A 13,024-nucleotide genomic window follows, 5' to 3' on the forward strand; every position below is an offset into this window, starting at 1 on the left:
TGGTCTGTTTCAGGTCCAAATTCAGCCAAAAATTTGGGCTGAAATCGGACTTGAAATGGTGAATAGAGATGCACCGAACCCCCTGCTTCTGAGCAGCTCTGTTCCTCATTGTGAACCCAGCCTTAAAGGAAAAATTAAACCTGCTATTCAAATCCCAAATTTCAGCTAATTCCTACTGAATAACCCAAAATTCAAGCTGTGGGTGGCCCTGTCAGTACCTCCTGGAGAATGCAAAATCAAACGAATCAAGTGGAAAATTGGTGGCCAAACAGTGACTGCATCCATCAGATCCAAGCACTGTTCGGGTATTCTGACAACTGTGGGTGACGGTTGTCTGAATACAATAGCTGTCATGGAAGATTTTCACCAATTACAATGTTAGGAACTCTATACCTGTATGGCTAGCCTTGAGCTGTGTTCACACCTACTGAGGTGACCTGCGTTTTACTGCACTGGATGAATGCAGGTCACCGCTAGTACATACTGAAAACAATTGTTTTCCATGTGTCCTGCTCACACTGCAATGCTGCCCAGAAGTGAGGTGCAGTGAGCTGCTACACACATTTTATCACAATGCACAGGAATGCATTGCATGCCACTGCTGTGTAGTGACATGAATGATGTATCACTTTGTGCATGTCAAAGTTCACACAAAAAAAAGAAACCGTGTTATGCGCTGAAACGTGCATCACACTGCCCCCTACTACTGGCTAACTGCAACTGGAACTGCTGTGGTTTAGTGTAGGGACAGTGTGAACTAGCTCTTTCAGTCTGATTAGTTATTATGGGAATTAAAACTCTGACCCAGCTTTAGCAAAGATCTTTATCACAATACTGAAAAGTTGAAGAGTCTTATACACAAAGACGCCAAGTTAAACAAGTTTATTAAGATTTTTTTTATTGATACAAGTAACAAATATACATACAAAAAAAATACAGATTTCACTCCTGAGCTATTAGTAGAACTGAGGTTTGACCACTACTGTGAGACATAGGGACCCTGTGATACCAGCGGACTCTATATTAACCTGATACAAGTAGTATGGATTATCTGGCTACTTTATGCTTGAGTAATTTAATTTGCATGCCTGGAGTCCTGTCTGCACAGGTCCACACGGTCTGTCTGTGTTGTGGGTGTTGTTCTATCAGTGACATGCAAACAATTTTATTGTAGCTATATATTTTTTTCTTTATGAATTATATTAATTTTCTAACCACGGTGGAGCCACGGTGTTACATTTTCCTGGAGTTACATTTCCTGGCTCCATCAAAAATAGAAAATAAAATAAAAATAAAAAGATTCTCCACCTAAATTTAATAAATAAAATACTACTATTTAGTATATCCAAATTCAAATGTACAATACACTATCAATATCAGTGAGATGCATATTGTAGAAATTAAATCACACAAGAAATGTATATATGCATTGTGCATTAAAACAGTGAAGGATTAACAATAAAGGCCTTTTCCAATAAATCGGGGCTCTTCATGTGTTGCATTTGTTTTTTGTTTTAACAGTTGCCTGACTTTCTTATAATTTACCTAGTGCCTTCTACCTTAGTTAAAGTAACATGCAAAAATTAACTGACCTCCAAGCCAATGAGAAATCAAACATTTATTGTGTTAAATAGCTTACAAACATGGTAACAATCTCCTCAATATCAATGGTATGTGTCACTTCATTCATAACTATTGATATACAAGCATACACGGAAACAACTCTTCCAATGGTGAAATATTGCTTAGCATTTATTACAATCATACATATACAGTTGTGCTCATAAATTTACATACCCTGGCAGAATTTATAAATTCTTGGCCATTTTTCACAGAATATGAATGATAACACAAAAACATTTCTTTCACTCATGGTTAGAGTTTGGCTGAAGCCATTTATTATCAATCAACTGTGTTCACTCTTTTTAAATCATAATCACAACAGAAACTACCCAAATTACCCTGAAGTTTACATACCCTGGTGATTTTGGCCTGATAACATGTACACAAGTTGACACAAAGGGGTTTGAATGGCTATTAAAGGTAACCATCCTCACCTGTGATCTGTTTGCTTAAAATTAGCGTGTGTATATAACACCAATGAGTTTCTGGACTCCTGACAGACCCTTGCATCTTTTATCCAGTGCTGCACTGACGTTTCTGGATTCTGAGTCATAGGGAAAACAAAAGAATTGTCAAAGGATCTGCGGCAAAAGGTAGTTTAACTATATAACATAGGAAAGGGATATAAAAGGATATCCAAGGAATTGGGGATGCCAATCAGCAGTGTTCAAACTCTAATCAAGAAGTGGAAAATGAGGGGTTCTGTTGAAACCAAACCACGATTAGGTAGACCAACTACATTTTCAGCCACAACTGCCAGGAAAATTGTTCGGGATGCAAATAAAAACCCACAAATAACTTCAGATGAAATACAGGACTCTCTGAAAACGTGGTGTGGCTGTTTCAAGATGCACAATAAGGAGGCACTTGAAGAAAGATGGGCTGCATGGTCAAGTTGCCAGAAGAAAGCCATTACTACGCAAATGCCACAAAGTATCCCGCTTACAATACGCCAAACAGCACAGAGACCAGCCTCAAACCTTCTGGCACAAAGTCATTTGGAGTGATTTGAGCTTTTTGGCCACAATCATAAAAACTACATTTGGAGAAGAGTCAGCAAGGCCTATGATGAAAAGGTACAACATTCCCATTGTGAAATACGGAGGTGGATCGCTGATATTTTGTGGATGTGCGAGGTACAAAGGCACAGGAAATTTGGTCAAAATTGATGACATGCAGTATGTTATCAAAAAATACTGGAGGAACATTTGCATTCATCAGCCAGGTAGCTGCACATGGGACGTATTTGGACATTCCAACATGACAAGGAACCAAAACACAAGGCCAAGTCGACCTGTCATTGGCTTCAGCAGAATAAAGTGAAGGTTCTGGAGTGGTCATCTCAGTCTCCTGACCTCAAAATCATTGAGCCACTCTGGGGAGATCTAAAAACGTGCAGTTCATTCAAGACAGCCAAAGAATTTACAGGCACTTGAGGCTTTTTGACAAGAGGCAGCTTTACCATCTGAGAAGATAAAGAGCCTCATCCACAAATATCACAAAAGACTCCAAGCTGTTATTGATGTTAAAGGGGGCAATACACGGTATTAAGAACTGGGGCATGGAAACTTTGGATCAGGGTCAGTTGGGTAGTTTCTATTGTGATGATTTAAAAAGAGTAAACAGTTGATTGATAATAAATGGCTTAAGCCAAACACTAACCATGAGTGAAAGAAAAGTTTTTGTGTTATCATTCATATTCTCAGAAAAATGGCCAAGAAATCATAAATTCTGCCAGGGTATGTAACCTTTTGAGCACAACTGTATATTAAAAGCACCCACATTTAATCGTGGCCATATTACTATGCGTTGATGATGCTCAAAACAGCAAGGAGCATTAGCACATTTACATAATTAAGCCAGGGTGATGCGTCTTGTTGTCAGACCAACTTCTTCAGGAGCTCCAGAGGAAGTCACTGTGGTGAGATTATGTGTTGGGCAATGGACATTATTAAAATGTTAGTGCTTTTAATATGACTTTGGAGGTCACTTCTTAGTGAGCTGCTTTCCAAATTAAGGGTGGAGGCAAAGGTGATTTGTTATATGAAAGTTTAATCGATCGGAAATTTTTTTTTTTCAGATACTATATATATATATATATATATATATATATATATATATATATATATACACAGTGGTGTGAAAAAGTGTTTGCCCCCTTCCTCATTTCCTGTTCCTTTGCATGTTTGTCACACTTAAGTGTTTCGGAAAATCAAACCAATTTAAACAATAGTCAAGGACAACACAAGTAAACACAAAATGCAATTTGTAAATGAAGGTGTTTATTATTAAAGGTGAAAAAAAATCCAAACCATCATGGCCCTGTGTGAAAAAGTGATTGCCCCCTTGTTAAAACATACTATAACTGTGGTTGTCCACACCTTTTTCAATTTCTCTAGCCACACCCAGGCCTGATTATTGCCACACCTGTTCACAATCAAGGCATCACTTAAATAGGAGCTGCTTGACACAGTAAGGTCCACCAGAAGATCCTTAAAAGCTACACATCATGCCGAGACCCAAAGAAATTCAGGAACAATTGAGAAAGAAAGTAATTGAGATCTATCAGTCTGGAAAGGGTTATAAAGCCATTTCCAAAGCTTTGGGAATCCAGCGAACCACAGTGAGAGCCATTATCCACAAATGGCGAAGACATGGAACAGTGGTGAACCTTCCCAGCAGTTGCTGGCCGTCCAAAATTACCCCAAGAGCGCAGCGACGAATCATCCAAGAGGTCACAAAAGACCCCACAACAACGTCCAAGGAACTGCAGGCCTCACTTGCCTCAGTTAAGGTCAGCGTTCATGCCTCCACCATCAGGAAAATACTGGGCAAAAATGGCCTGCATGGCAGAGTTCCAAGGAGAAAACCACTGCTGAGCAAAAAGAACATCAAAGCTCGTCTCAATTTCTCCACAACACATCTTGATGATCCCCAAGACTTTTGGACAACATTCTGTGGACCGATGAGACAAAAGTGGAACTCTTTGGAAGGTGTGTGTCCAAGTATATCTGGCGTAGAAGGAACACTGCATTTCGTAAAAAGAACATTATACCAACAGTAAAATATGGTGGTGGTAGTGTGATGGTCTGGGGCTGTTTTGCTGCTTCAGGACCTGGAAGACTTGCCATGATAAAAGGAACTATGAATTCTGCTGTCTACCAAGAGATCCTGAAGGAGAATGTCCGACCATCTGTTGGTGTGCTGAAACGAACTTGGGTTCTGCAGCAGGACAATGATCCTAAACACACCAGCAAGTCCACCACCAAATGGCTGAAGAAAAACAAAATGAAGACTTTGGAGTGGCCTAGCCAAAGTCCTGACCTGAATCCTATTGAGATGTTGTGGTATGACCTTAAAAAGGCCGTTCATGCTCGAAAACCCTCTAATGTAACTGAATTAGGACAATTCTGCAAAGATGAGTGGGCCAAAATTCCTCCAGGACGCTGTAAAAGCCTCATTGCACGTTATCGCAAACGCTTGGTTGCAGTTGTTGCTGCTAAGGGTGGCCCAACCAGTTATTAGGTTTAGGGGGCAATCACTTTTTCACACAGGGCCGTGATGGTTTGGATTTTTTTTCACCTTTAATAATAAACACCTTCATTTACAAATTGCATTTTGTGTTTACTTGTGTTGTCCTTGACTATTGTTTAAATTGGTTTGATGTTCCGAAACACTTAAGTGTGACAAACATGCAAAGGAACAGGAAATGAGGAAGGGGGCAAACACTTTTTCACACCACTGTATATCTAGATATAGATATATATATATTGTTTTCCACAGTACATTTATAATAATAATAATAATAATAATAATAATAATAATAATAAATATATATATATATATATATATATATATGTATTGCAAGTGCTGTCTGTCACACTGATACTGATAGTGTATTGTACAATAAAAGCTTTCCATTTGAAACCCATATCAGCAAAATTCAACTTATACAGGAACCAGTAACTCCCTAGGGCATTTACACCCTATTTCGGCAGCCATTCTTTAGCCTGAACCTATATTCATAAGAGTTCCTCCAAGAGAAGAGCTAAATAAGTCACTGTGGAAGAAGATAGTTTGCAACCTTCTCTCATATTCATGAGGCTATTACCTACTGAGAAAATGTACCACTGCTGCAATGGCAGAAATGTTTTAATGTCTAATCCAATAGTAATATGAATTATTAAAAGGTCAGTCCACTCAAACATATTTCACCTTAACTGCACTTCTGCCAGATTAGGGGTCAGACTAGGCAGAGGTGCACCTTAACCATTTGCCGACCGTATAACTTACATATACGGCAGCAAGGCTAGTACCTAGTACGTGATCCTGCACTTCTGGATCTGGGGCGTATTCCACTGATGGCCCACTCCCTGCTGTGATTATACACAGTGGGAGTTGATCAGCAGGTACGGCGGACTCGATGTCCACCGGCACAAGCACATGCTTCGGTACAGATATAGAACGGCCATCTGCCTATGTACACAAGGCAGATTGCTGTTCTGTCAGCACAGAAGGCATGGATCCTGTGTTCCTGTAAAGCAGGAACACCAATCCATGCCTTCCACTAGAAAAAGCACCTCCCCCACTACACTGAAACACCAGCTAGGCACACAATTAACCCATTGATCCCCCCCTGATGTTAATCAGCCAGTGTCATTAGTACAGTAACAGTGCATATTTTTTTTAGCACTGATCACTGTATTATTGTAACTGGTTCCCAAAAAGTTGCAGAACTGTCTGATCGCTGCCATTACTAGTAAAAAAAAAAGTTTTTTTTTTTTAAATAAATAAAAATATCCCCTAGTTTGTAGATGCTATAACTTTTGTGCAAACCATTCAAAATATGTTTATTGGTATTTTTGTTACCAAAAATATGTAGCAGAATACATATTGGCCTAAATTTATAAAGAAATTAGATTTTTTTTTTTATTTTATTGGATAGGTTTTATAGCAGAAAGTAAAAAAATATTCTTTATTTTTTCAAAATTGTCGGCCGTTTTTTGTTTATAGCACAAAAAATAAAAACCGCAGAGGGATCAAATACCACCAAAAGAGAGCTCTATTTGTGGGAAAAAAGGACATAAATTTGAGTACAGCGTCACAATGCCACGCAATTGTCAGTTAAAATAATGCAGTGCTGTATCGCAAAAAATGGCCTGGTCAGAAAGGGGGGTAAATCTTCTGGAGGTCAAGTGGTTAAAGAAACAAAGTCTCTTACTAGTCCATCCCCACCTTCTTGATGCTACACCGCCATTCCTTTCAGTGTCAGAAATTGCACAAAAATCTTCCAGGTATAGGGGAGCATGTGACTCCCTCCCAGGATGCAGTGCTTGTGCAGCCAATCGCCAGACCCACCTTAACAGAACTTAATTGTGTCTAACCTTCAATATTAAGCTTACACCCGTTTTTATTCCTGGCGAAACAGGGTGGAAGGGAAGCATGGTAAAGGAAAGTACAAATAGGTGGAAGGGTGGGTTAGTATGAGACTCATGAGTATGAGATGTCACTTTACCCTGAATGGGCAGTTGCAATGTAAAACCTTGGAGGGCAGAAATATGGAAGCTACCACTGCTCCTCTGATACCTTGGAACAAACATGCAAAAGAGTTTAGGCTTATCAGCCTTCAGTGACTATATGCTTTACTTAGACATTCCAATGGGAAGATTTACTTGCTATACTTCCTGACTCTATTCACCTTCACCTTAGCTTTTTGATTATTCCAGCCAATCTTGGGGGGTGTAAAATTCCACCATGGAGAGTGATACTTTCTTGAATGGAATGCGGCAGCTGAGCACAACAAAGAGCTCATGTGAATATTTTTCACCAAGACGTAAGAAACTGCTGCCTAATTTCAGTATTTACTTTTAACAGAAAGATACTTTTTAGGTGGACTGACCCTTTAAGAGATGGCAACAAAATACCGGAAATTAAACTGTACTTTATTAGACTACAAATGCACTCAGAAAACAATTCAAAAACATATTTTCACTGGTTCCAGGTGATCAAGGTACATTTGCGATTATTTTACACTATAAAATATTTGCCTTTGATTCCTGTTTGAGTGTCTTAGGTGTCAATAGCAGATTTCATGAAGGTGTGCACAGCATACAAATGGCTGCTTCATATTATTTAGGTGATGATGGCCTCAATCCCCCTGCAACTTCATATACTGTATATCCCTCAGGAATTTAGGTAAAGGGATTTGCACATCTCAATTCTCAACTCCACCTTCCTTGCCATGACTAAGCCAAGAAGTCTCCTGCTGAATTTATTTAACGTCAAATTAGGAAAACTGCAAAAAAACTATAAAATGGAAAAGGGGGCGTAGCAGGAATGTCCATTAGAGTTATTTTACCTCCATTCATAGTGCCCATCCCTTAACAAAAAATATCAGGACTCATGCTTCAACCCAAGGGTATCTTTCAAATGGAAGCATTAGGTAAACTGACCCTTTTTTTTCTAAAAGTCAATTTAATCTTGTTTATTTGAATCTGCAGAACAAATAATTTTAGAAAAACTGAAGAAATAATGTAATAAAATTGAAAGTATAGCTGAAGAAGAATGTAGATGTCAAAGACCAAATATCTGAATAAAGGGACGTACAACTGAATGACATAACACAGAAATAAATCAGTACATACAAAGCAGAACTGAAAATATTTGTTACGCTAAATGTCCTATATTCCGCAATATTGCTGTAAATACGCTGTAATGTTATTAATAGTTTGTTTCATTGAAAGAAAACTGCAGGTTTTATTTTTTATTAAAATGATGTTATCCGAACCACCTGATTAGGTTCTTCCTTATATTTTCATACCTCAATTGGAAAATATCTGCAATTGATTGGTTGCATTGGCAGCATATTCTAATTTTAAATATTTTATAAACAAGATCGAGCATTTTTGGAAACCACTGTTGTATTTATTTGCAGCTGAAATAAGTATGTTTACCCGCAGGTTACTAACTGGTGCATTTAACAGCTCATTAAAGTTAGAGATTTTATATTAAAGCAGAGTTCCACCCATGAAATTAACTTTACAGAACTAAACATCATAATGCTTCAGCAACAACATTTGGAATTTTTTTTTTTACTCACTCCTTTTGAACTGTTGCTATGGGGTCCCTTCTATTCTGCCTCTACACGGCGATTTACAACATTTCCCTCAGCACCTGTGTTTGCTAGTGCTCTTGGGAGAGGTGTGTCATTCTTTCCCAGGAGTCAGTGGGCAGCGCCGAGGGCTCTCATCGCGTTATTTGGAAACCGGAAGTGACATGAGCAAAGGCTTGTTTAAGCGCCATTTTCGAAAAGGGAACAAAGCCCTTTATTGCCAATACACTGACATGTACAGTATATACAGAGCAGTCAGCTGAGAAGGAGGTTTTATACAGTGGCGATCTTTAGTAAATCGGGTGTATGTCTTCTGCTTATCTTGATTGCCATCACAACAGGGCGGGCACTTCTGACACCGCTTCCTGTTATGGCAACCTGAGAAGTTTCCTGCTCTGCGATGTGTGCTTACTGTGCATGGGCAAGAACGGGCGGTGCATGCTAGTTATTCAGTAGCACCATATCCTGGAAGTTTATCCTTGTGGGCTTCGCCTGCCCACAAGCAAGATGGGAACGCCCAAGCAAAAGGAATATAAGGTTAGTGTTTTAATAAAATAGGAAGAAAAGCAGCGCAATTTACGAGCCTAATGAATGCCAAATTAGCATACTATGATTGCAACAGTTGGATTTTACATTTTTTTTAATATATGTGGTTGGAACTCCGCTTTAAGCCTTTCATTAAATAAGATAACTTTAAAGTGGTTGTAAAGCCTAAAGGTTTTTTACCTTAATGCATTATAAGGTGTGCCGCAGTGCCCCCCCCTCCCTGACCCCCCCTTTTTTTTACCTGAGCCTGATCCGATTCTGCGATGTACATGAGGGTGCTCTTCTCATTAGATAGATTGATAGCAGCAGGAGCCATTAGCTCTTGCTGCTGTCAATCAAAAGCTGTGACATGGGAGCTGTGACATGTCTGTGTCAATAGATGCAGCAGGGAGACTCGGGAGCGAGCCTGCACAGGTGCTCCCAGGGAAAGTTGCATTCTGTGGGGGCACCTGTTGAAGAGGAGGGCCTGGAGTGCCGGCAGGGCACCCCAAAGGAGTCGGGCTGCTCTGTGCAAAAGCATTACCCAGTGCTGATAAGTATAGGCATGCTTGTTATTTTATTTTTTAAAAAGAACGTTTACAACCACTTTAAGTCAGTGCTATCTCAAAATGTACACAGAGCTGGCTTAAAACAAAATGTGACTGTCACCCTGCCCACTTCTCCCCAAACACATGCAAGATGTATCCCTTGTTTTGTCTAAGGGGGATCAATATCATGAAGTACTAATGCAGGAACAGCAGTGGCCACTGGTCCTGCATTTTATGTGATGATGTCGATAACCTGAGTGGAGAAAAAAAAGTGTCATCAGGGGACTGATCAGCCCTACCAGATGCGTGAGCAGGAAGCCTATGGAATTATGTGTTATCATTCCTCTTTAATAGATCACCCTACACAAAACAAGCATTATATCTTTCATATAAAAAATGTCTGGGACGTTTCCTTCTTAACAGGGTATATTGCCTAAGTCATGAATCAGATAATATACTCCAACTTTGGCTCCCTTTCAACTGACTGCAATTTGCATCCATGACAGAACTCAGGATATGGTTGCCAAACTTTCTGAAACATGGCACAAGAATAATGGCATAAAACTACTGATATGGCTCTACGCATTTTTTATTGTGGCATTTATAGAATATTTGGCAAAGCAACAACTGGCATCATTTACCAGTGAATGCTAAGTGACTTTCTATATTGTTCTTAGTCCACAATCAAATTTAACAGGTACATTCCTAAACCAGATTGGCAGCTGCTGGCAACTCAGTTCTTATTTAGAACATGATTTAATGGTCAGTAACCTGGTGTCTGAAGGGCTATGTGTTCTTCTTGCACACACCAATGAGAATCTTATTCCATTCTCTCAGGGCAGCCTAAAAGAATGAAAAGAGATTTAATTGGTGGGAATGTTTTTTCTTTTCTTTTTAAGAACCCCACGATTGCTCTTTAGATTAGTACAAGCCTAACAACTGGAAATATGAGCAAGAACAGGTCTTGCTTCAATCCTAAATCATTTTAGCATAGCTCTTATGTTGTAATTTAGTATATCATTTAAATAATAATGGCATATGTAAATAATAATGAAACAAATAATTTTCTAACCTTAAAGTCTTAACTTTACCCACCTCTTCATATATTCACACAGTTAAAAGGGACAGAATTGCCATATTTGTAGTGGCAGAAGACAATGTCAAATTTTTGATGCCTTTTTTTCTGTTTGGCTTTTCCAGTTTAGCAGAATATGTTCACCATGTAGTGGGTTTCACCCTGGTGCTCTGAGTTAAAACATGGCACCATAACCTAGAAGGATGATGTATCAATGTGTAACAAAGATTAAGTCCTGCACTGAATATGGGAGATTTCAAGTACTGGAAGCAGTAACTGGAAAGCATCTTGGATATAGGAAGCGCTGTTGGAGGCCTGAAAATTAAGACAAATGGTATAAGTAGGTCAAGTTAGGAACTTTCCTGATTCAAAACAGAGATTCAACAGATACAATAGAAAAAAAAAAAAAGGAAAAAAGATAATTAAAGGAAATAATCAAGCTCTGATTTCATCCCGAGTTCTAGACGATATCAGAAAGAAGTGCTATCCAACACTTCTAAGAAGAAAACCAATAGTACATGAATGGCAGAGACAGAACACAGGAATATCACCAACAATGCAAATACTTCTGTAGCTCAAAACATGGGGGTCATGCCTGACTATAGGTTTGTGGCACACTAGTGATTCTATCAATGGAAACAACTCGACAGCAACAGAAGAGCCAACTTACCTTCTATTACTGTGTTAACGAGATGTCACTCTGTTGCTGTTAGTCGCTGAGATTAGGCAGTATTTCAGCAAGTGAGAAGCTATTGTATACAGAATCGGCTGTGTTACATCTGTGCTTAGTCTCTACTCTGCCTCTTCTCCCATCCCTACTACCATAACTGCATTGTAATCTTCTAACCTTACTTTACTTTTCTGTGGCTCCTCGCCTGAAACACGTGAATAATAGGGTACATTTTGATAATTAACCTACCAATATATGTTTGGATTGTGGGAGGGAACTGGAGCACCTGGAGGGCAACCACGCAAGCAAAGGAACAATGTGCAAACTTTAGACAGATAATGTCCTCACCAGAATATGAGCTGAAGACCCCACTGCTGCAAGGTACAGTGCCTTGAAAAAGTATTCATAACCCTTGAAATTTTCCAAATGTTGTCATGTTACAACCAATACTGTAAATGTATTTAATTGGGATTTTATGTGATAGACCATCACAAAGTGGCACATATTTGTGAAGGAGAAGGAAAATGATAAATGGTTTTCAACATTTTTTTACAAATAAATATATCAAAAGTGTGGTGTGTATTTGTATTCAGCCCCACTGAGTCAATACTTTGTAGAACCCCTTTTGCTGTAATTACAGCTGCAAGTCTTTTTGGGGATGTCTCTACCCGCTTTGCACATCTAGAGTGAAATATTAGCCATTCTTCTTTGGAAAATAGCTCAAGCTCTGTCAGACTGGATGGAGAGTTGTCTGTGAACAGCAATTTTCAAGTCTTGCCAGAGATTCTCAATTGGATTTAGGTCTGGCTGGGCCATTCTTACCAATTAATATGCTTTCATCTAAACCATTTCATTGTACCTCTTGTTGTACGTTTAGGGTCGTTGTCCTGCTGGAAGTTGAACCTCCGTCCCAGTCTCAAGTCTTTTTCAGACTCCACCAGGTTTTCTTCTAAGATTGCCCTGTGTTTGGCTCCATCCACCTTCCCATCAACTTTGACCAGCTTCCCTGTCCCTGCTGCATCATCCCCACATGATGCTGCCACCACCCTGGGGGTGGTGGGGATGGTGTGTTCAGGGTGATGTGCAGTGTTAGTTTTCTAGCACACAGTGTTTTGCTTTTAGGCCACCTGGACAAACTGAGCGATCGGGGGAGAAGAACCTTTAGTCAGGGAGGTGACCAAGAACCCGATGATCACTCTAATCGAGCTCCAGCATTTCTCTGTGGAAAGAAGTGAATCCTCCAGAAGACCAACCATCTCTGCAGGACTCTATCCAATAAGGTTTGTATGGTAGAGTGGTCAGACGGAAGCCAATCCTCAGTAAAAAGCACATGACAGCCCATCTGGAGTTTGCCAAATGGCACCGGAAGGACTCTCAGACCATGAGAAACAAAATTCTGTGAAATGAAGATTGAACTATTTGGCCTGCATGGCAAGCATCATGTCTGGAGGAAACCAGGCATGGCTCCCCCG

The 13,024-nt window shown here is 39.5% G+C and overlaps 1 protein-coding gene across 2 annotated transcripts in view; it reads right to left on the reverse strand.

Moving 5' to 3' along the window:
• Positions 1–867: 867 nt before the first annotated feature.
• Positions 868–13,024, reverse strand: part of FAM114A2 (family with sequence similarity 114 member A2) — a 92,294-nt gene continuing 80,137 nt past the window's right edge. For both annotated transcript variants that reach the window (XM_077468362.1, XM_077468361.1), the window contains exon 14: positions 868–11,197. In XM_077468362.1, coding sequence (XP_077324488.1) covers positions 11,111–11,197 — 87 coding nt within the window. In that variant the 3' untranslated portion in view covers positions 868–11,110. The remainder of the gene's footprint in view (positions 11,198–13,024) is intronic.

The sequence above is a fragment of the Lithobates pipiens genome, unplaced genomic scaffold (assembly GCF_037356315.1).
Source record: "Lithobates pipiens isolate NorthernLeopardFrog02 unplaced genomic scaffold, aLitPip1_a1.2 Scaffold_8, whole genome shotgun sequence".
NCBI lineage: Eukaryota > Metazoa > Chordata > Amphibia > Anura > Ranidae > Lithobates > Lithobates pipiens.